This window comes from Hippopotamus amphibius, chromosome 1 (assembly GCF_030028045.1).
Source record: "Hippopotamus amphibius kiboko isolate mHipAmp2 chromosome 1, mHipAmp2.hap2, whole genome shotgun sequence".
Classification (NCBI taxonomy): Eukaryota; Metazoa; Chordata; class Mammalia; order Artiodactyla; family Hippopotamidae; genus Hippopotamus; species Hippopotamus amphibius.
In genome coordinates this window covers 213,313,233-213,338,256 of record NC_080186.1, presented here as the reverse complement: position 1 = coordinate 213,338,256, position 25,024 = coordinate 213,313,233, and the positions used below count along the sequence as shown (strand labels likewise).

General features: G+C 41.9%; 1 protein-coding gene across 2 annotated transcripts in view; it reads right to left on the bottom strand.

Moving 5' to 3' along the window:
- Positions 1-24,295, bottom strand: part of SERINC5 (serine incorporator 5) — an 86,905-nt gene extending 62,610 nt beyond the window's left edge. For both annotated transcript variants that reach the window (XM_057740358.1, XM_057740365.1), the window contains exon 1: positions 24,128-24,295. In XM_057740358.1, the coding sequence (XP_057596341.1) occupies positions 24,128-24,154 (27 nt within the window). In that variant the 5' untranslated portion in view covers positions 24,155-24,295. The remainder of the gene's footprint in view (positions 1-24,127) is intronic.
- Between the last annotated feature and the right edge of the window lie 729 nt (positions 24,296-25,024).

Below are 25,024 nucleotides of genomic sequence, written 5' to 3'. Positions count from 1 at the left end.
CGTAAAGAAACTAAAGAACAGCAAACAAAACCCAAAGTTAGTAAGAGGAGAGAAATCATAAAGATCAGAGCAGAAATAAATGAAATAGAAACAAAGAAAACAATAGCAAAAATCAATAAAACTAAGAGCTGGTTCTTTGAGAAGATAAACAAAATTGATACAGCTTTAGCCAGACTCATTGAGAAAAAGAGGGAAAGGACTCAAATCAATAAAATCAGAAATGAAACAGAAGTTACAACAGACACCGCAAAAATAAAAAGCACCATAAGAGACTACTACAAGCAACTATATGCCAATAAAATGGACAACCTGGAAGAAATGGACAGATTCTTAGAAAGGTATAATCTTCCAAGACTGAATCAGGAAGAAAGAGAAAATATGAACACACCAATCACAAGTAATGAAATTGAAACTGTGATTAAAAATCTCCCAACAAACAAAAGTTCAGGACCAGATGGCTTCACAGGTGAATTCTATCAAACATTTAGAGAAGAGCTAACACCCAGCCTTCTCAAACTCTTTCAAAAAATTTCAGAGAAACACTGTGAAACTCATTCTATCAGGCCACCATCACCCTGATACCAAAACCAGAAAAGATACTACAAAAAAAAGAAAATTACAGACCAATATCACTGATGAATTTAGATACAAAAATTCTCAACAAAATAGTAGTCAACAGAATCCAACATTAAAAGGATCATACACCATGATCAAGTGGGGTTTATCCCTGCCATGCAAGCATTCTTCAATATACACAAATCAATGTGATACACCATATTAATAAACTGAAGGACAAAAATCACATGATCATCTTAATAGATGCAGAAAAGCTTTTGACAAAATTCAACACCCATTTATGATAAAAACTCTCCAGAAGGTGGGCATAGAGGGAACCTACCTCAACATAAGAAAGGCCATATACAACAAACCCACAGCAAACACCATTCTCAATGGTGAAACACTGAAAGCATTCCCTCTAAGATCAGGAACAAGACAGTGATGTACACAGCAATCAGAGAAGAAAAAGAAATAAAAGGAATCCAAATTGGAAAAGAAGTAAAACTGTCACTGTTCACAGATGACATGATACTGTACATAGAAAATCCTAAAGATACCACCAGAAAACTACTTGAGCTAATCAATGAATTTGGTAAAGTTACAGGATACAAAATTAACACACAGAAATCTCTTGCATTTCTATACACTAACAATGAAAGATCTGAAAGAGAAATTAAGGAAACAATCCCATTCACCACTGCAACAAAAAGAATAAAATACCTAGGAATAAACCTAACTAAGGAGGTAAAAGACACTAATGAAAGAAATCAAAGATGACACAAACAGTTGGAGAGAGATACCATGTTCTTGGATTGTAAGAATCAACATTGTGAAAATGACTATACTACCCAAAGCAATCTACAGATTCAATGCAATCCCTATCAAATTACCAATGGCATTTTTCACAGAACTAGAACAAAAAATCCTAAAATTTGTATGGAGACACAAAAGATCCCGAATAGCCAAAGCAATCTTGAGAGAAAAAAAATGGAGCTGGAGGAATCAGACTCCCTGACTTCAGACTATACTACAAAGCTACAGTAATCAAGACAATATGGTACTGGCACAAAAACAGAAATATAGATCAATGGAACAGGATAGAAAGCCCAGAGATAAACTATGGTCAACTAATCTATCACAAAGGAGGCAAGGATACACAATGGAGAGAAGATAGCCTCTTCAATAAGTGGTGCTGGGAAAGCTGGACAGTTACATGGAAAAGACTGAAATTAGAACACTCCCTAACACCGCATGCAAAAATAAACTCAAAATGGACTAAAGACCTAAATGTAAGGCCAGACACTATAAAACTCCTAGAGGAAAACATAGGAAGAACACTCTTTGACATAAATCACAGCAAGATCTTTTTTGACCCACCTCCTAGTGTAATGGAAATAAAAACAAAAATAAATAAGTGGGACCTAATGAAACTTCAAAGCCTCTGCACAGCAAAGGAAACTATAAGCAAGATGAAAAGACAACCCTCAGAATGGAAGAAAATATTTGCAAACTTATCGACAAAGGATTAATCTCCAAAATATATATAAACAGTTCATGTACCTCAATATCAAAAAAACAATCAAAAAATGGGCAAAAGACCTAAATAGGCATTTCTCCAAAGAAGACATATAGATGGCCAAAAAACACATGAAAAGATGCTCAACATCACTAATTATTAGAGAAATGCAAATCAAAACTACAATGGGGTATCACTTCACACCAGTCAGAATGGGCATCATCAGAAAATCTACAAACAATAAATGCTGGAGAGGGTGTAGAGAAAAGGGAACCCTCTTGCACTGCTGGTGGGAATGTAAATTGGTACAGCCACTATGGAGAACAGTATGGAGGTTCCTTGAAAAACTAAAAATAGAGTTACCATATGACCCAGCAATCCCACTATTAGGCATATACCCAGAGAACATCATAATTCAAAAAGACATATGCACCCCAATGTTCACTGTAGCACTATTTACAATAGCCAGGACATGGAAGCAACCTAAATGTCCATCAACAGATGAATGGATAAAGAAGATGTGGTAAGTATATACAATGGAATATTACTCAGCAGTAAAAAGGAACAAAATTGGGACACCTGTAGAAACATGGATGGACCTAGAAACTGTCATACAGAGTGAAGTGAGTCAGAAAGAGAAAAACAAATATTGTATATTAACACATATATGCGCAGTAGAGAAAAATGGTACAAATCAATCAGTTTGCAAGGCAGAAATAGAGACACAGATGTAGAGAATAAACATACAGACAGCAAGTGGGGAAAGCGGGGGGAGCAGGGGGTTGGGGTGGGATGAATTGGGAGATTGGGATTGCCATATATACATTACAAATAAGGAAAAAAATATCAAATTGTACACTTTAAACATATGCAGTTTACTGTATGTCAATTGTATCTCAATAAAAGTTCTTAAAAAAAAAAAAAAAGCTGGGAGTGTTTTAAGCAACCAGGGAGATCCTCCTACCCAGTAATCATCCTAAATAATAATTACCTACCATTTCTTAAACAATTCCTCTCTATCAAGGCACTACATTAGGTGCTTTCGAGACATTTTTCCTCTTTTTTCTTTTTTTTTTTTTTTGCCCACTAGGCATGTGGGATCTTAGTTCCTCAACCAGGGATTGAACCCATGCCCCCTGCAGTGGAAGCTCAGAATCCTAACCACTGGACGACCAGGGAATTCCCTGATTTAATCTTCAAAATAGCCCTATGATGTAAGTATCACAATCCCCATTTTACAGATTAGGAAACCTCAGTCTCTGATTGCAAAGCCCATCAAGATTCTGAAAACTGTTGTTATATCACCACATTCCCAGGAGACCTGGAGTACACTGTTTTGAAGCCTCTTCCACCTGCCCCCATACAGAAACATAAAATCAAAAGAGACCCTAAAGCACCTAATCCACACAAGACCTGAGGCAGTCAGAAGAGCCCATTAGATCTGCATCTTCCTCACTGGCCCTCACTCAGCATCATTCTAAAGGCTTGCTATAGTATAAGAATACGATCAAGGCCTTCAGCATCCAAGTCTCATTGTGAAAGGCTTTCGGCATTGTTTATTCTTCTTATAAGTTGTGGTAGCGGTAGTAATAATTTTTTTAATAATAGAAAATTGTACTGTGTATTTTCTAGGTGCCAATTAGGGTCCTAACTTCCTAGAATAGATTCATTTCATCCTCACAATCCTGTGAGGCAGATAATGATTTACCAGTTTTTCACTGGTATTTTCGTCATCTTTTCACAAATGAGAAAGTATTACTTAATTTTTTTGCCATGAAAACGTACCACTTTTAGAATCTGAAAAAAAGTTTATAAATATGCTGACTTTGAAAGAGTGATGGAAAGAGAAAATAAGTAGAGGAAAGAAGAAGAAGAGAGAAAAAGGAAAAAAAATGTCGATTCCATTTTTTTCACAAGTGAGAAAACTGATGTGGACAGAAGTAAGGCAACTTTCCTAAGGTCCTAAGATGTGAGCTCAGCCAGCGAGGTCCTAACACTCAAACCCAAACCTCTGCGGTGCCATCTTCAGGATGGAGCAGACATCAAGAATTGCTGGCAAGGACTTCCCTGGTGGCACAGTGGTTAAGAATCCACCTGGCAATGCAGGGGACATAGGTTAGATTTCCGGTCCAGGAAGATCTCACATGCCTCGGAGCAACTAAGCCCGTGTGCCACAACTACTGAGCCTGTGCTCTAGAGCCCGTGCACCACAGCTACTGAGCCCAGGTGCTGCAACTACTGAAGCCCGTGCACCTAGAGCCTGTGCTCTGCAACAAGAGAAGCCACCACAATGAGAAGCCCATGCACTGCAACCGAGAGTAGCCCCTGCTCACCGCAACGAAGTCCCAATAAGCCAAAAAAAAAAAAAAAAAAAAAAGAATTGCTGGCATACACTCAGGATAAAATTATATTCTACAGAGAGGGATGATGTTTAAAAGTTTCTAGCAATTATTTTGGACTCTAGTTTAAAAAACAGACACTAAGCATTAAATAGAGTCAAACTGAGTTTGGCACTTGCAGCAAGCCTAAAATCTGAACTGCAATCCAAATCTTCTTTTATCATTAGCCTTCTTCTTTCAACTATTACATTAAGTGGGAAAAAAAAATTTAAGTTGCCTACATTGATTCTGCATGAAATGCCCATTTCTAAACTGTCCCATGATTCACACTTTTCCCACTGCTAACATTAGAATACTTCCCACGCTTTCCAATAGAAATAAAAAGATCATTCTGAACTCTTCCAAATGAATTACACAACAAGATACACAAGCAAAAGATAGAAAATGAAAATTATATTTAGACTTAAAGTAAATTTCATGGTAAGTTTGGAAGAATTTCTTTCCCTCAAAATACTACCTCAATACTTCACATACATAGAAACCTTTTTTTTCTTCTAATTTAACTTCTTGGGATCATCTCTTCAGAGACTGCATAAAACAAAATAGTTTTTCAACCAACCTTTGAAGTTAGCAAATAACTGAAAAGTGATCAATATAAACAAACAAGAATTTGAACTCACCTACATTAAACATTCATAGTTTAAGCCAACACTAGGCAAGAGTAAAAGTAAACAAACAACTGAAACTTGCTCCCTAATGTAGGTAGAAATCCCTTGGCCAGTGGAGCAATGCAAACAGACTTGCTTCCCCACATCAAAGCATTAATGATGACACCTGTAAGGAGGACACGAGACCAGCCACGTAAAATGCTCGGCCCATGGGCCTGGCACAAAGTAAGTGCTGAGCGTTAGCTTGTATTAAATGCTCATTCCATCAATACAAGGTTACTTACTAGCTCTACACCTTGATCACCTCATCTACAAAACAGAGACAACAGTAGTTCCAATATTATAGGATTGTCAGGACAGAAAATGCAGTAAAGCACTTAGAACAACAACGTTAGCTACCAATACTCTTCCTAGCGCCCTCCCTCAGAAAGGAAGCTGAGAGGCTTACCGGCTGGGATCTGAACCTAGTAGCTCCAAAGTAGCCAGGATCTCATTTCCTCAAACTCAAACCTGGAGCTGATGCTTAGAGAGATTTACCTGGCTGCCAGCTCTCTTCCCACTGCACAAGGTACAAGAAGGCAAGGAACCTAAGGGCTTCCTTCTTCTTGGCAGCTCAACCTGCTCCAGGATCTTGCAGCTTCAGCACCCTCAGGCCCATCAACCAAACCTCACATCTAACCAAAAAGTTATTCCCCTTTGCATTTCTGTTTGCCAACTTTTTCCAAAAGGCATTTGGTGGGGGCTAGGAGGGGGCGTTTTACAACTACCTAAACAAATAACAACAACAAAGGCAACCGCTCCCTTTTCTGCAGCACTCACTTCCAAATGCTAGGATAGACTCTTTCGTGTGGACAGTTTCTCCCAACTTGTGAGACACTTACTTTTGTTATGATCCCCAATGTAGCAATGAGAAACTTGGGCTCCAGGAAATAAGCTGCCCGAGGTCACAGCTCATTAAGTGTGAGGACAGGGCCCAAACCCAGATGTGATTTAAAGTCTGCATTCTTAATAGCCTCACCAAACTAAATGTAGAAAAGAAGAAAAAGGAAGAAGGGATTTGCACTTTTAAAAAAGCATAACTGTTCTGGAAAATCCAACCAAAATTCATTTTCCAATTAATTTCATTTATTAAGCAATAACTTATTACATAAAGAATTGGCTAGTGCTCCACCCAGCAAGGAAGTGTACTTTAGTCCTGACAATTCCATGATTCAGGAGCACAGTTTAACTGTGATATAGGATGACTCCAGTTTCCAGGGCCACAGTATTTATACTTTGTGATCTGTATAAATAAAACCACCTCTCATGCCTCCAACAACATCTACTACAGCCCTGTGTAACTTACAATTAGACCTCTGTAAATATTTAATCTCATGATCACACAAAGAAATGAGTCAACCATCTAAGAATGACTGGTCACCAGTCCCCAAACGGCAACCTCCAGCCCACTGACCGACAGTCCCACTGTGTCTAAATCTCAGATGAGTAATTCCTCCAATGTAGGGTCAATTTAAAAAAATTAATAGAATTGAGAGCCCAGAAATAAACCCTAACATTTATGGTCAATTAGATCTGACAAGTGGACCAAGTTAATTCATTGGAGAAAAAAAACAGTATTTTCAATAAACATTTTGCATGTTAGAACTAGACATCCAAATGCAAAAGAATAAGGTTGGACCCCTTCCTTATACCATACACAAAAATCAACTCAAAAAATGGACCAAAGACCTAAATGTATGAGTTAAAACTACGAAACTCTTAGAAAAAAACACAGGACTAAAACTTCATGATCATGGGTTGGACAAAGGATTTTTTAGACACAAGACAGCACAAGCAACAAATGAAAACATAGATACACTGGACTACATCAAAATTTTAAAACTTTTATGATGCAAATGATGCCATCAAGATAGTGAAAAGATAACTCACATAATGAGAAAACATCTGCAAATCACATAACTTACAGAGAATGTGATTAGAATATAAAAAGAACTCTTAATATTCAATTTTTTAAAAAAACCCAATTTACAAATGAGCAAAGGATCTGAATAGACATTTCTCCAAAGAAGATATATGAATGGACAATAAGCACCTAAAAAGATTCTCAACATCATTAGTTTTTAGGAAAATGTAAATCAAAACCAAAATGAGATACCACTTCACACACTAGGATGGCCATAATTAAAAAAAAAAAAAAAAAAAGACAATAATAAACAATAATTTATGGATAAATTAGAACCTGCATACACTGCTGGTGGGAATATAAGATGCAGCAGGCTCTCTGGAAAATGATTTATTTAAAATAGCCATAAAGTGGAAGCAACCTAAACCACCATCAACTGAAAAATGAATAAGTAAAATGTGGCATGCTGCATAAAAAGGAATGAAGTACTGACACATGCTACACCATGGATGAACCTTGAAAACGTGCGAAGTGAAAGAAGCCCATCATAAAAGCCACATATTGTACAGTTCCATTCACCTGCAATGTTCAGAAGACACAAATTCATCGGGTCAAAAAGTAAATCAGTAGTTGTCAGGGCTCTTAGGAAGTTTGAGGGGAAACTGGAACAACTGCTAATGGTCACACAGGTGATAAAAAATGTCCTAATATTAGACTGTAGTGATGGTTGCACAACTCTGTGAACATACTAAAAACCACTGAATTTTTACACTTTACATGGATGAGCTATATGGTATGTGAACTATATCTCAAAATTATTTTTTAAAATTTTATAAAGAATTCCTTTAATTAAAAAAATAAACTAATATAGTCATTTTTAGACAAATAAGGAAGTATCCAAAAAAAGAGGAAACTTCAAATAATAATTTTAAAAGGTTGGATACTTCTGCTTAACAGAGAAGTAAATGCTTGGGCATTGTTCCAACTCCATTTTAAGAATAAAAATAAAACTATGAGTTTTTTGAACACCTGCTAATTTAAACAGGAATAAAGTGTCCCAAAGGGCAAATTCCCAGCACTTCGGAGCTGAAATTGTTCCATGTGATTCTTAAATTATTGGTCAGCTATAAAATGCTTTGTAAAGTTTACATTAAGTACTTCATGGATCTTTCTACATTGAGTCTTCTTAAGAGACTGCACATTGGAAATGGCTGACTCTTAATACTGGAGCTCCCATTCCTCTAACAATTTTCATGTACCAAAAACAGCCCTTTCAATACTTCCTAGTAACCTGCATCCAGCTGTAGCACTCTGACAAAGGCTGATTTGACAGCTTAACTATAATCTTGGCACCCATATTTATAGGTGGCACACTTTTTTTTTTCTAGTTCTATTCACCTCAGTACACTTGAGTCAAGAAAAGTCTACATTTACATATGTAAATTATGGGTAATGCAGATAAAAATAAACTACACCACATATCCTTACCAACTGTGCAACCAAATTGATAATCTCAGTTTCCTGTCTCTCTGGACTCAGGCTGCCACCTGCCACCAGAATTGGCTCTTAACTACTCAACTGAACTGCCTCTAGACTAGCCACAAAACAGCTTACAAAATGCACACTGGAAATATAGCTAAATGAATTCTCTCACCATAAAGCATGCTTTTCCTTTCCCTATCAAACACATAACTTTAACTAGCTTAGCTTAAGCACTCAATCTTAATATGACACTTCTGAGCAACATTTAAAGTAAACTATATCCAAAATACCATCTGTATGTCATTTTGAATGCATGTTATATAAGTCAAGGTGGTGCTGTGGTAGAATCATCTACTTTGCTTATCCGTGTCCTTTTTCATCTCTATATGCACTACTGGATTCAGTCCATTTTGCAGTTCTAAACTATATGAAAAAATTATCAAGGCCAAACCACTGAGTGGTGCTTATCTGGGCAGCACCATCCCATCCCTCTGTGGCCTTGTGGGCTCTTGCTTATAAAGGTGGAGGCAGTGTTTTCACAAAAACTGGTAAGTGCTACTGACACCTGATTGACTTAGGCACTAAATCTTAATGTTATCAAGGATACGCAGGACTCCCTCAAGAGAAAGAACTGCTTCACCCAAAATACCAATAGAACTGCCCCGGGGACCCACTAGTTAAAATCATTCCTCCCAAATGCCACAACTCAATCAGTTATAGCTTTTCCTTTAACTCTTCTAATAATAGCCTTATAGAATAGATATTTTTTTGATCAGGAGCTTCCTATTTTGCTTATAGTACCTCAAGCATCTTTTATCACTCTCAAAGTCTTAGAAAGATCAAGAAGGGGCAATGGAAGGACAGTAGTGAGTGGAAGAGAAGAGGGGCACCTCTCTAAAATCTGCAAATACAGTCAGACTCACAATGAAGGGCAAATGGGTTAAGCATCAGCCTCTTTCAGCACTCTGTGCCCTGCTTTCTTTCTGCCACTCCACAGCAGGAAAATGAAGTCAGAGACTCAGCTTTGCTGGACCTCTAGCTTCCAAGAAAATACAATCCCATGACAACTTGCATCCCTCTCCTCCCCCCATCATAAGGAAATAATTTACTGCTTCATGCTTTTCAAAGCCTGCAGCCAGAAGCCACTGCTGGGTATAACAATTTGCATAGAGCGCCTCATTGGTTAACCAGCTCAATCTAAATGGCCTGATACCCCTTACTCAGCAACCTGCAACTTTCATAAACTACATCGCAACTTGGTAAGAAATAACAAAGCACATTCTTAAAAACTGCTTTCTGTTAAAGCCCATGATCCACAGATGAAGCAGAACTTCCTGGGGGGAAAAAAATCAAACAATTGCTTGGGAGCTTAAGAGAGAGGACAAAAGGTTTAAACTGATTTTACTGCAGCAAAATACAGTGTAAAAATAAATAAATAAATTTAAAAATAAATAAATAAATACCCACGTGAGATTTCAACTATAAGATCATGTTTAAAATCTGTAGCCATGAGCTCTTTGTTGAACTGCTCTGCAAAGACAGATGTCTTCAGAAAAAGCCCAACACCCACGCATTCTCTCTCTTGTCATTTACCAAATGTCCACTGTGTACAGGCCACTGGGGCACAGCAAAGGCCAGGGTAGCAGACCAGGGTGGCAATCTCTGCTGCGCACTGATTAGCTATGTGAACTTGGAAGAAGGCCTGAGCTCTGGGGGCCTGTCTCTTCTTCAATAACATGAAAGGATGGACATGCCACTCCCTTAAGGATTCTTCTAGCTCCAGAAGATAACTCTGTCACTAACAAGGTATCTGAGAATGGTAACCCACTAAAGGATTGACAGGCATCACTCACATCAGAAATCTCACGGTCAGCAGTGAGACTTTCTCTAGCTTGCTGCCAACCAAAAACTTCCCAAGATGGTTCTAATTTCAAACTGCCTGACCATTATCCTTACAAACTATGTGGGTGTGCTAGAAGTTCCAGTAATTTGGCTTCTGACTGAAACTTCTCATGCCCAGAGGTACAATTCCCCTTTGTCAGCATGTCCCAATTTTCAGTTTAAGGTTTGGGTAGACAGTGAGGGTTATCATAACCAGGAGCAGCTGCATCAACCCAACTGTGGTCCTCTACACCCCAGGAGCCAGAGCCCACTCCCACCTTCAACGCTGCCTCTTCTACTCTACAAAACCACTGCAACTCTCTCCAAGATCTGGGCCGACAAGTCATTTAAGCCTGGAGAGGCTGGCAGGAAGAGGAATTCAACCAGAGCTTCCTAAAATGAAGTAGAGCTGTTTCCGAAGATAGGAAGTTCCTGTCTCTGAAGTTGTCCGCTTACTGTAGTACAAGAAATCTGAGCACAATTGGGTAGGAGGAACAGAAGACCCTCCTAGCCACTTCCAGCACCAGCTTTCTGGGAGTTGGTCCAAAGAGAGGCAGGGGGACCAGCTCCTCCCTCACACAGCTAACAGGCATGTGAATTGGCTGGCCTTTCTGAAGGAGGTCTGCCTCATCCAGGGCTTCTGAGCTATGCATTTTATAGTTGCTCTGAGAATACAAATTTGTTCCAACAAGACTGATATGGAAGGGGTATAGAACATCTCCCCCAGAATATGCCACTTTGCCAAAGTTATTAGTTTGAGTTAAGGCACCTGAGAAACAACAGGTGCAAAAAGGGCACTCTGACCTTCATGTTTCTTCCTGAAAGCAGGAGATGAAATTGCCACGAGAGGTGCCCTCCCTGTACTAGAAGGAAGACATTCTTATCAAGGACAAGAAGTTGAGATGGAGAGAATCCTATACAAAGAGACCCTGTTAGAATCATTTTTATCTTCCTTTCACCTCCCTACATAGTTTAGTCATTTTTCAACAATTGCCTCTCTTGGTTCAGTCTTAATATAAAAGTAGGTTTCACTATTTTTGGGGGTCTTCATTTGCTTATGAGGGCTCCCATGTCACATGAAATTTATATTAAATACATGTGTTTTCCTCCTGTTAATCCGTCTTTGTCAGTTTAATTTTCAGATCCGGCCAGAGACCCTAAGAGGATCAAAGAAAACTTTTTCCTCCCCTCCCATGTTAGGGAACTACATAACAGGACGCACAATTTTGTCCGTGAGAAACATATACTGAAGGCAGAACACTGTGCCCAGCTCAACTGAGCTGCATAGAATATATGACATGTACACTCGTTATGAGTCACTCCAAAGCACATCTGGTGTTACAACTTTCCACCCAATTGCAGATAACCCTCCATCCACCACACTTCACAACAATTCACAAGCTGCAATTTTTCTAACACCTGCTTCCACAAGCAAATTTCAGGTCTTTTTCAAGATCAAGGACCAAATTTTCATAGTATTTATATATCTCTTAACCATTTAACATTGGTAAAACTGTAATATCATTTTTTACCAGGTTCCTTTTTTTTTTAATGTGTCACTGACAAAACTTTCGATGCTTGCTCCAACCCCATTTTTCCCACAAGGCCTGTGGTTTTTACTATTCCATTTTGATTAGTGTGATTTTTAGGAATGCATATTCATATTGTGTTATAGAAGGAGCATTTCCAGGGCTCTAACCTAAAGTAAGAGGCATGGGGCTAAAAAAAAAAAAAGATTACATAAGAGTTACTTGAAAGTTCTTTTTTAAACACACTAAACATTTAATAAAGGGTAAACAGTGAAATAAATGTTGACATGATCAATTAAATGTGATATTGCCATTAAAATGTTCTCATTCTTATGCTATGTGGAAGTGTCCATAATGTTGTATGAAAATAAGTTAGGACATAAAACAGTACATAGGGACTTGCCTGGTGGCGCAGTGGTTTAGAATCCGCCTGCCAATGCAGGGGACATGAGTTCAATCCCTGGTCCAGGAAGGTCCCACATGCCTCTGAGCAACTAAGCCCGTGTGCCACAACTACTGAGCCTGCGCTCTAGAGCCCGCGAGCCATAGCTGTTGAGCCCATGTGCCACAACTACTGAAGCTAGCACACCTAGAGCCAGTGCTCCGCAACAAGAGAAGCCACCTCAATTGAGAAGGCTGCACACCACAAGAAAGAGTAGCCCCTGCTCTCCACAACTAGAGAAAGCTGGTGAGCAGCAATGAAAACCCAACACAACCAATAAATAAATTAATTTAAAAAATAAATAAAATAAAACAGTACATAAAGCATGATCTAACATTTTATTTATTTATTTATTTATTTATTTATTTATTTAGGCTGCACGGCTTGTGGGATTTTTAGTTCCCTGACCAAGGACTGAACCCAGGCCGCCAGCAATGAGAGGGCAGAGTCCTAACCACTGGACAACCAAGGAATTCCCGGTCTAATTTAAAACTGGAATGAAATAAAACAAAATACTAACAAAGGTTTGTTCTCTCTGGGATTGTAAATGACAATCATTTTCTTCTTTATACTTTTCTATATTTCCCAAATTTTCTATGATAACTATACATTGTTTTTATAAAGCAGAAAATACTGTTTGTTACTTAGTCATTTGCTAAAAAGATTGAATCAGTGTCTAGTAAACTGACCCACTCTTATCCTTTCTTTAAGATGCTATAATACATACTATAATCTTTATAAAATTTTAAGGAATAAAAAGGCAATAAAGAAGATAGAATACTGAAAAATATTTAATGCCCATCCTATCCCCTCTCCCCAAAAGGTAAGAAAGAACAAAGAACAGAAGGGGAAATGGAAATGACCAACAATATATAGCCTAAAGTTCAAGCATGAATAATTACATTAAATGTAAATGATCTAAACATCCAATTAAAAGGCTGAGATTGTCAGAAGGGATCAAAAAGCACGTCCCAATTGCATGTTGTTTATAAGAGACATTTTTAAATATAAGACACAGATGAGTTGAAAGTTAAAAGGGTAATATGGCTATCAAAGACTTGAAGACAAAGAGCATTATCAGAGATAAAAAGGATCATTTTATAAAAGGATCAATGCATCAATCACCACACAAACCCCACCTTGGATCTCTCCAGAACTAGACTTGCCTCTCCAGAATTTTTCAAAGAAAAATAAAATCCCCATAGATTAGATTCAACAAACTTAAACTGGGGGGTGGGGGGGGGGCGGAATGGGCAGCGTTGAAGGAGAAGGAAAAGAAAAATCAAGGGGATGGGGTCACCTCTACACTAAATTTTGGCAGGTTACAGGAGAACTTAAGAGTACATGAGCTTCAGCATCCTGCAATTTGGGAACAGGAAGTGTCCAAGCCTCTTACCATCCATCAAGGGCCAGCTTCAAATTTGCTCAAGCTATAACCTGCTCCTCCTTCATCTTGGTAACCTGTTCAGATGCCTCCCTAAAATTAACTTCAAACCACATTCCACTGTAACCCCAGATCTCCCACTAGCGACTGGTCTTCCCCTTCATTAACACAGGTCTTAAAAGATAATAAGCTACCCTCCCTGGTTTCAGTTCCTCAGCTCCCCAGTATTCCCCAACTTATAGCACTGTAGCTCCCACTTCCTGGAAACCAAGGCTGCCAAACTCCCCACTCCAGGATTCTTAGTTTCCCTCTCACTAACTTCTAGGTTAGTAAGAAGTGCTCATTACTGACAAAGCCAACAGCTTCCCCCACTCCTTGAGACCCCCCAGGCTCTTTCCCCTCCAGGCAGGGGGTACCCTCACTTAATTCTCACCTAATTTTCTTTTCCCTATTTGCTATAGGGGGTGTCTGCCTTTTAAATGGAGATGTCTCCATTGTTGGTCTTTCCATTTTCAGGCTACATCTGGTTTTTCCCAGGTCAGAAGATGCTTTTCAGAAGCTGAGAAATGCTAAGGACCCTCTTCTAGGAAAAGTGTTCAGAATGCACACAGACATCTGTGTGTGACCACAGGGCTGCATGGAACCCCTAGAACTCATTCCAGGGGACCCAGCTCTTTACATGCTCCTCTGGGTAGGCTCATCTCTCCCAAGGGACCCCCCTGCTGCCTTCCCTTTCCCAGGCAAAAAAGTTCTAAAGCTGAGATACACAAACCTCCATCAAGTCTGCACAATGTTTTGCTCCAGGAGAAATATTATACTCAAGTACAGCCAGCATCAATTCATCAGTTGCTCCTAAGCATGAATGTTGGCCTACTGATTTATATTATGCTAGGTACCCAATGAATATTTATCGATTGACATATAGCTTCTGGGATTGTTAGCTTTTATTTTTTTCAAATAGCAAATAAGTCAACAACGTCCTAGGGTTCTTAGGAAAATGCTACCAAAGCCGGAGAAAATTCATAATAACAGAGCGTCTTATTACAGAGAACGGTTTCATTACTATGGTTACAAAATACTGTCATTGTTTCTGAGAACGCCACCAGAGGAGATCAATGAGCAGGGAGTCTGGAACAAAAGACTGAACTCTTCCCTAGTTCTGGTGAACCACACACGCTAAGGATCAGAGCATTAGGCGACTCAGCCCTCTGTTAAATTACTGAGATACAACGCAAGAAACAAAACACTGGAAAATAAATCCCATAAAGACCTCCCGGGCTTTGTTTCAAAGAACAGTTGGCCAGTTTATAGAAAATGATACTTAAACATACATTAGCCTGATTTTCCAACTCTCCTAGTTATCTTTGCATAAATAAGATTTAAGAGGTTGTGTATATGTGTTTTTCCTACTTTTGTTTTGACTAGACAGTTTTCATGAGGGGGAAAATGCTGTCTATTCACTATATACTGTAACCTTGCTTCAAACCCACAAATCCTTTCAAAATTTATTCTGTGATAAAAAAAAAAAAACCTACCCTAAGTTTTTCCATAACAGCTGCTTTCCTTAAACATCAGCTCAACTTTAATCTCACAGGGCAAACTACAGAAGAAAAGCCAAAAATAAAGTCCTGTTTCCTTCAAAATTCAAACAGATGTTTTATATAATCAAACCAATCCACTTTGAATTTCCTACACACACACTACACTGACTCCCAGGTTATGTTCTAAAATCTTCTAAAATATCATTAATACACAAGCTAGAAAATAAGAGGATGCCCCACTGGAAATGTTTTAAAATTGATTTTAACAGGGTTGCAAAGGTTCACTTTGGACTACTTGAAAGACCTGATCGTTTGGGAAAATCGAGGTGGTTTAGATGAGTAACTTGATCCATATTGCTCTCAGCATCCAATCTCAATAGTAAATTCAACTAACAACAGCAATATGTAATAACAATTCACCAACAATGCTGCTTGACTCTGGATACTGAAAGAACACAAGATCTTTATCTATAATTACCATTATAATTAAAGATACAGGAAGCAGCTTAGTCAAAGGATAAAATGGAATCGTGTCCCATACTAACGTACTAAATTATTATGCCAAAATTTATAAAGGCGAGTTGGTAATTTTACATTTATACCAGGACCATATTGTGGACACTTAACCTAAAAAAAAAACTGTATATTTCTTTCTAATAATTGATATTTATGTTAATCTCTCCCTTGCTTATAGAAAACTAGCAACCTTCTGTTAAATATACTCTTTTTTGTTAAAATATTATGTTCTTGTTTCAAATTATTAGTTGAATTTAGATCAATCTTAATAAGTTTTTTTTTCTATTCCTCTTGGTTTATAGCACTTAACTTTCTTTCTCTGCCCCCTCCTGTGTATTTTAAAATGAAAACCCACATTCCCAGACTGAAATATTTGTTCTCTTTAGTAAGATTCTTTCTGGCTTCAGGGAGAAAAAATTTACAGAGATGTCCTGGGACTTAAAGACTCCAACGATTCAAATTTTTACCTTGAATATCTATTCTTGATTTTTCCTTCTTTTAAAACATCCCCTAAAGAGAAAAAAAAAAGGAATCATGTCCAATGGCTAGTTCTGCAGACAAACAGCGTTACACAAGGACTTCCTTTCTAATGTCAAATTACCATAGATGAACAGCCCACGTACTGCTCGTCCTGCTCTGAAATATAAGTAGACGATGCCATCGTTATTGCTCTGTCCTTTTTAAGGCTTCTAAATGGCGATTTACATTAAAACACCTGAGAAACTGAAAAGTAAGCTGCTGAGTCTCACAGTTAACTCACTCCCGGATATTCAATATCTCTGGGAAATCTACAGGCAATATTCATAAAGAAAACTGGGGTGGGAAGCAAGCACTGGGCAAGGGGGTGTTACCTTTTATCGCATTAGCAGAGAGGTGAGTCGGAGGCTGCCCTCTACTCCCTACAGATTGGCCCTCCCAGGAAAGCAATCCCATTCAGACTTGCCGCAGCCCAAAGCTATTTGTCAGCTGGCCCAGGTCAGCTATAAAGCCACCCAAGAAAACAAATCTGAATGGGCAACCTTCATGCTGACTCTCCACCTACAATGACAACCTTCACTTTCTTCACTGTTCAAGGTCAGTGACACACTTATCTTTCCAATGTGAACTTGGCTAAACTACACAGAGTCATCTCCAAACCACTCTCTGTATCAGCAACAGTTCAACATCAGCACAATCACCACCTTTGTCAGTATGGCAGAGCAACGATGTGGCCACATTATTGCAACTTGCCTGCGTTTTATAAAATGAATAGAAAAATAAAACTGCCAATACTAGTGATAACCACAGGACTCAAATTTAATGCAGCTGAAGCAGAGCACCTTCATACAATGAGAAAACAGAGACTCAAACACCACCTAGACAGATGTATCACATAAGTGACTGTAAAGAAAAAGACCAAAGTTAAAGACGTTGAAAATGGTTGAACTATATTGTCAATGGCATCTAAAGGGGGTGTAGCTGGGATTTTCTTCGTTATTTTTAGTCTTCTGGGAACTGAAACGCGCGCGCGCACACACACACTCATTAATAATAAGCCTATTAACTGACTTTCACACATTTATGTTTACTTAATACCTCTCAAAAAATTGCCATGATTGAAGGTAGAGGACTACACTATTTTCTGGGTATTAGCCCAGAAAACATGGCTGCAAATGAGTGGCTGGTACACTTGAAAAACTTGCTTAGTCACCCTGTAATTCAGTAAAGAGTTGAATCCAACATAGCACCTACAACATAATCCCAACTCTGCAAAGTAAAATCATCTATGTTAAATGCAAGTGACTGTTACAAAATATCAAAATATGGTTCTCTTTAGGTGATGATATATATTTCACAAATACCCCAAACTGTTCAAAAAAACATCAGTCATGGAAAGAACAAACTTTTGTGCCTGGACCTCTTCCAAGGGTGGAAGCAATACGTGATAAAATGAGGACCTAACATTTCCAATCACTATCAACAGAGAGCTGCAGGGAAAAAAATTTGTAACCAAAAGCACACAAGAGGGGGTTCAGCTAGGTCATGGTACCTACTCTGTCTAGGAGGAGAGAGGAAATGCACCCATGCAGTAACCAGGAAACAACTCCAATGCATCAGATAACCGCGTACTAGGTGGTGTGGACAGGTTTTAGGTGCAAGTTCTGAGAAAACTCTCAAAGCATGGGGAAGGTCATTTCTAAGGAAAATGCTTCTTGAGCTTGTTCTTAAAAGCAGAGATTTGGGTTTTACAGAGAAGGGAAAGAAGGACATCTCAGGGAAATCAGTACTTGTATGTAGTATGTAATTTACCTTTTAAAGACGTCTTCATGGATTGTGTGTTTTGTGTGTGTATCTGTTTTAAGCTAAAATCTAGAGGTGATCAGATGCCCTGATGAGGAAGACCCATTCCAGCTGACACTTAACAGAGGCCAACCTCTAAAAGCCTCCTGCATGGGCTTCAGCTACTTCTAACTCCAACGACCCCAAGTTTTGCTAACCAGCATAATGATGAGAAATGGTGAAAACTGCAAGAACTCTCAATACACAGCAACTCTGCCCAAACCCCTGCATGAAGGACTTGACCAAACTTTAACATGGCTTCTAGTAGCCTGAGGCTGCAGCCCTGGGATGACCCAGCTGCCTTTTGCCTTTTTGAGTTCTTGTCTGGAAAAGTTCAGGGCTGTAAAAAGAAATTTTCTGTTTGTTCTAGCCAGCACCTAAGGGAGGCCCTGAGCTCCCTTTCTTAAGAGCATTTACTAAATAGGGCTTACAACTGTGAATCCTTCCTCTGTCCCTGAGGACAGGGACAGATAGACACATTTTCTACAACTCTACAGTGTCTTTCTCAAGGACCGAAATACTATTCCTTTGACATGTAACCATCAGGAAGGATAGGGCCCATCTCCCAGTCTCGGTGGAAGGACAGACTCTAACCTGCCAACTGGCAGAACCTGCTGTCCTCATCACTCATCACCCGTAATCCCGCAAACAAACCTTTGTAGCGTCTCACTTCCCTAACTCACTCCTCCCTATTCCCTCAGCCTCCCTTTAAAACTTCCGGTCACCTGTGCAAATCAAGATGGAGCTCAGGCTCTTTCTGTCAGTGAAATACTGAATAAAATCTGTTTTCACTGCTTTAACTAACGTCCAGATTTATTTATCTTTGACAATGGAGAGTCCCTGCTGGCATTCTGTGGCTTTGTCAATTCACATAACAGATAGTAGAAATAGATTTTCATTGGGGAAAATCTCAGGAATCAAGTAATAAGATCTGGCTGGAGATACCTTGGCCTGGGCATTCCTGCCCTTATATGAACTGACTACAAGGACAGAGTGAGTCTTATGCCTGACAGTGGCACTGTGGGCTTGATCCATCCATGAAGTCCTGTGCTTCCGCAGTCTTGGTCAAGTTCTTCCTTCTAGAAGGTTGTCACATCTGCCTCAGTGAACATGCAAGTTGCGTGTCAGTGCACCAAGGGCAAAGAGCTGGAACTTCATGAAGCTGCAGATCAGGCTGTGTAACTGTCCTGTGCCTGCCTGCCAGTAAATATCTGCACAAGTGACAGAATTTGATCTGAGACTTGCTCTCTTTATAACCCGGACCAGGTTGTGAGGAAGAAGCTAAACCTCTCCCACTGGTAACTCATGGCAACCACCAATATCTACCAAGACAGCCTTATAGCTATGTATTCAAAACTGCCTTAGGGCCCTTATAAACAACAACAATGAGCAACAGTTCCTCCTGATTTATTCACACTGTATTTAGAATAATAAGGAATACCAGTCTCCTTGTTAAGAGCTCCAACTCGAGTCAGGTGGGCCAGTGTTGAAGGCCTGGCTCCACCATCATGTAAACAGTCAAGTTAATTTCTCTCTCTGCACTTCAGTTGCCTCACCTGCAAGAGGAGGCCAATTAGAACATTCCCAGACCCCATAGGGTTGCTGTGAAGAATGAGTGATATAGGTAAAAACAGCACACTTGTGCACATGAAATAAGCTTCACCTATTGTTACTATTATCATTAATGCTTCTACTTGCCTGGAATAAACCCTGCCAAGCCTTACATTCAAATTGCCTTGATAGAAGTGTCTAGATTTTCCAATTACACATCTTACTTCACCTCTGATGGGGATCTTGTTATTTTCTGTAGTGAGCTTCCCCCACACTTCCAGCCCCAACTAGCCCTTAAGTTCCAGGAGAGCAGGGACGCACTTTGTTCATCACCCAGTGCCCAGGGGGGCCTTACCACAGTGCTGGGTACCCAGGTGTTGAGTGACTCTTTTCTTGTGACCTCTGCTTCCATTAGCATCCATTAGCCAACAGCCTGAGCAAAAATCTAAGTATATCGGGGTCAACACAAAAATAAAATGACCTGGAGACTGTCCAGGTGGAGGTGGGTAATGGCCACTAGGATTCTGGGGGTTCCTAACTCTATGCCAAATCCTGTACTAGAGACTTTATCACATGTAATCCTCATAATAACCCTAGGAGGTATTATCATACCCATTCAACAGCCGAGGAAAACTGAGGTTGATTGAAGGTAAGTAACGTGCAGTCACACCAGCCCTCAGTGTCCAGATTTCCCAATTCAAACCCAGACCTGCGTCCAAAGCCCAGGCTCTTTTCTGGGTTATACATTGTTTCTGATGCCAAATTTCTATCTCCAACCTCAAACTTCTCCCAACTTAAATGTTTAATTTATAACAGGCATCTCAAATGTAACAAAGCCAGAAGAAAACTACGGGTTTTCCTTGCCACATCTCCTCCTCCCTTGAAGCCGCCTACCTCACCTCAGTAAGTCGCCATCATCCATTCAGCTGAATCTCTATCGATCCCACAGCCCACTTCTGACTCACGTGAAAGTCCAGCTCTACCTCTAAAACATGCCCAGAAGCAAAGGATATCCCACCGTAAGCACTAATATGCCTTAAACTGAGGTACCGCATTCCCTCCGCCTCGGCCTACAGCAACAGCAGATGGCCAGGATTCAAGCTCCATCAGGAAGCATTCTGGTTCACTGCTGAAGCGGAGAACGGCGGTCCCCAACCTTTGTGGCACCAGGGACCTGTTTCGTGGAAGACGAAGGGTGAGGGAGATGGAGGGAGGGAGCTCGGGATGGTTCAAGCACATTACACTTATTGTGCACTTTATTTCTATTATTATTACATCACAATATATAATAAAATAATTATACAACTCACCACAATGTAGAACCAGTGGGAGCCCTGAGCTTGTTTTCACTTGCCACTCACTGACAGGGCTTTGATATGAGTCTGTAAGCAACTGATTTATCATGGTCTCTGTGCAGTCAAACCTCTGCTCATGATAATCTGTATTTGCAGCCGCTCCCCAGAGCTAGCATCTCCACCTCAGTTCCCCCCAGATCATCAGGCATTAGATTCTCGTAAGGAACACGAAATCTAGATCCCTCACATGTACAGCTCACAGTAGGGCTTGCGCTCCTATGAGAATCTAAGGCTGCCACTGATCTGACAGGAGGCGGAGCTCAGGCGGTAATGCCAGAGATGGGGAGCGGCTGTAAATACAGCCGATTCGCTGGCTCTAACCCTAACCCTGCCGCAACTCAACTCCTGCCGTGCAGCTGGGTTCCTTACAGGCCACGGACCGTGGGAGTCCGTGGCCTGGGGCGGTTGTGGACTCCCGGGCTAGAACACTGCCCACACACAGGAGGAGGCAGTTTAAAAGCATTCACTGAATGAACAGCTCTGACTGCTCTCCCTACCTCCATGCTAGTCCCTGACATAGTCAGGTCTTCACAGCACCCAAAGTGATCTTCTAAGTTTAAATCAAGCCACAGTTCTCACCTGCTCAAAAAATCCTCCAACAGCTTCTCCCTGTAACAGAAATAAAATCCAAACTCTGTCAACAGTAGCTGACAGTCTCTGGTCATACCTGGCCCTGGCTGCCTCTCTACCTCATCTATGACACTTCAGCCTCCTGGACTCACTTCTGTTCTTGAATACCCTGGAAGTCTCCCTACTCAGGCCCTGACATGGGTGCCTCTCCTCCTTTATCAGTCTCAATTCCCAGGGTATCTTCTCAGACAGACTTCCCCAACAAACCTATCCAAAGCCGCTCTGCCACCAGGATCTGTCACAGTACCAGTACTGACTGTTTCATTGCTTACATGCTTATGAAATGCCACCCCCTCCCACCACTCCCCCCAGCTGGACCAATCACTGAGGGCAGAGACGATGTTTCTCCGACTCACTGACATATCTACAGCTCTTGGCACGTAGCTATGATATTGTGATATAATCAGAAATATTTATTTGGTTTTCTGTCCAGGTATGGGAGGCCCAGAAGACTTGTGATTGGCAACTGGAGTGTAGGGGGTGGGGGTAGGGCAGTTTTGTGGGATGAGACCCCTTACCTATGGGATACTACCTCCAGGTAGTGTCAGTACTGAATTGTTGTACATCATGTTACTATGTGGAGAGCTGGGGAATCGGCTGGTGTGTGTGTGTGTGTGGCGGGGGAGGGAGGCGGGGCCCAATATGTTGATGTCAGAAGTCATATAAGTAAAAACAATGTACGGGTGCTCAAAAAATTTTTTTTTAAGATTCACAGACTTAGCTTCTGACGGTGCTGTGTTTTTCATTTTCTTATTTTTATCTTTTATTTTCTTTGGCGCTGTTTTTTAAATGTAAACTTCTTAGCAGCCCCATTCATATGAAATCATAGTGGCATCACCCCCTCCCTGCATTGAGACCCGCCACAGTGAAGCCTCAAGCAGTCCCAAGAAAGAAGAAGTTAACTCTCCTGTGATGAACAGCCAGGATTTGGTTCTTTCCAAAGTCCTGAGAGGGGGATTTTAGAAACAAGTCATGAGACTCTGCCAAAATATCAACCATACTAATAATTCTTTTACAAGACCAACGTGAGTACTGGCAATAGTTTTCAGAGCCCTAAATTACCCGCTGGGAGCCACAAAAAGCCTCAAGGGGCTTTCAAGGGACTGGAGGACAGGTGCCCAAAATATCTGTACCGTAATCACTATATAATGAAGTGTCACATCGTACTGGAACGATCTCAAAAGAACAATGAACGATTTGCAAAGCTTTCTTGAGATTTGGAATATTCTGAGAACACCGTTTTTGCGTCCACTTTGGTCTCCAAAGCCCTGAGAAGGTGTTAAGTATCCTCTCTGTCGCCTTGCTTGACTCAGGGCAAGTCATTCCACCTCAAATTAAAAACCTCAATTTCATTTCTGAAAAGGCCAGCCTGAATGCATGCCAAGTACAGTATTAGATCTCAAACACCAAGCGATAACTTCACACGGCTACTGGAAAGAGGACGGATTATCTACCAGTATAATTGGCGGGTTACAAAAGCCCACAGCTTAACCCCTGCATCAGTTACGGTCTGATCTCTGATTGTCGCAAGGCTGACTGTATTAGGAAGCAAAAACAGCCCGGTATGCCCCCCACCCCACCCCAGTAAGACTTATTTGAGAAAACGCACCCCTAAACTCCGTACAGAAATGCTGATACTCAACATGGCTAGGAAGGAGGGAGCGCGAAGTCCGGAAGGCTTTACCTACTTTTTTTTTCTAACTCTGCAGGAAGGAGTGAAATCAGCGTTAAAGGTTAAAACTCACTACTAATTCTGCCCAGATGCACTACTAACCCGTAGAAGACGCCGATCCCAAGCGCACACAGGTGCTTTAAGATCTCATGAGTTTAACAGGCGAGAGTTACAAAACAGGCTTGGGCAAATTCAGCTGAAAAGGAGGGATGGGCAGGCTCGAGCTCTACCCAGGCAGCCGCGTTTGTGTCCAGCCAGGGTTGGGTTCGGAAACTCAGGAAGCAGGGCTGAGTCTTCCCTGCGCCCAGACCTGAGCACCGCCGTTTGGAAAGCAGTCTTCCAGACATCCTCGAAGGAAGAGAGCCAAAGCTCTAGAACCTTGCAAGATGTCAAGCGCAATCCGCCTGGGCCACACGACCCGAGTTTCGTTCAGGGCATGGAAAAGGAGTGGCTGCCCAAACGCACGTCTTCTCCTGGGTTCATGGGGTTGGCAGAGCCAGGTAGCCTACGGAGCTCAGCACCACACACTGGTGCCCTGGCGAGGAGGCTACGAGCTCCAGAAGCAGCGGGGATCCTCCGCCCGAGCCCTGCCCTAAGCGAAGTTTCTAAGGCCGACCGGGAAGACCTCGGGGTCGCCTCCAGGGCTTTCCCGTGTCGCGCCTGCGCGCCGCGCCACAGGGTTTCCCCGACGGCTGAGCGCCGCGCTCCGGCCCGGGGCACTCACCCAGGCGGCGCAGGGTCACCCGCCCCACTTCGGCGGCGCAGCTGGGACGCGCACCCAGGGAAGCCCGTGGTGCCTCGGCTCCTGGCCCAGTCTCCCGATCGGTCTCCCCGCGCTCACCTGGCCCGCACAGCACTGCGCTGACATCTCGGCCACCGACCACCACCAGCGCGCTCGCCCGCTCCCAGCTTCCCTCTGGCTCTCTTGCTCCCTCCGGCCGCGAGCTTCCCTCTGCGACCCCGCTCACGCCTCCACGCCCCGTAGTCCCAGCTGAACACCAAGCACCGGAGCCTGGGTAAAAACAACTGCCGCCAAACCCCGCCCCGCCGCCGCCGGCCCCGCCCCCGTCTCAGGCCCCTCCCACCTGCCCGCCCCCTCGAGCCGCGGCCGCCCGTAGCCCCGCCCCGTGCCCGCCCCTTCCTGGGTGCACCGCCTCCGAGCCGGCTGGCCCCGGGCTAGCACTTCCGCTGGCGTCAGGCAGCCGGCGGTGGTCATCACTTCCCAGCGCCGCGCTGGACTGCGAGGTCCGACCGCCGACGGGCCGGCGGATATTACCGGGCTCCTGCGGTGGCCTGGCCGCGCTCGGTCCCGGCCCCGGAGGGCGCGGCGCCCCCAATCCCCGGCTCTGGTGGAAGAGCTGGTTACCGACTCCCATAAAGCTTGGAGCCTTTAGTGAGCGATTCTGAGTTTTCTGCACTGAGCCGGCGCAACAGGCCAGCAATAGGGGTGGCCGTGTGCTGGTCTGGGCTCTGCCTCGCGCCAAACTGGGACATCCACGGGATCCCTGTTCCAGAAATCCCTTTATCTCCCTCATCTTCTCAACTTTTGGGAAAGTTCCCTCTGCCCAAGCTTCGAATCCCTGGGCACTTGGCTGTTCTGCCCTGAAGTTACCATGGCGTTGGTGGGGATCCTGGGAGAACCCTTTCCGTACTAACCTGGATATTGATCTATTTTCCAGTCTCTCCTCCACCACGCACATGAGAGCACGTCCCAGCCCAGGGACTTAGTTTGCATTCC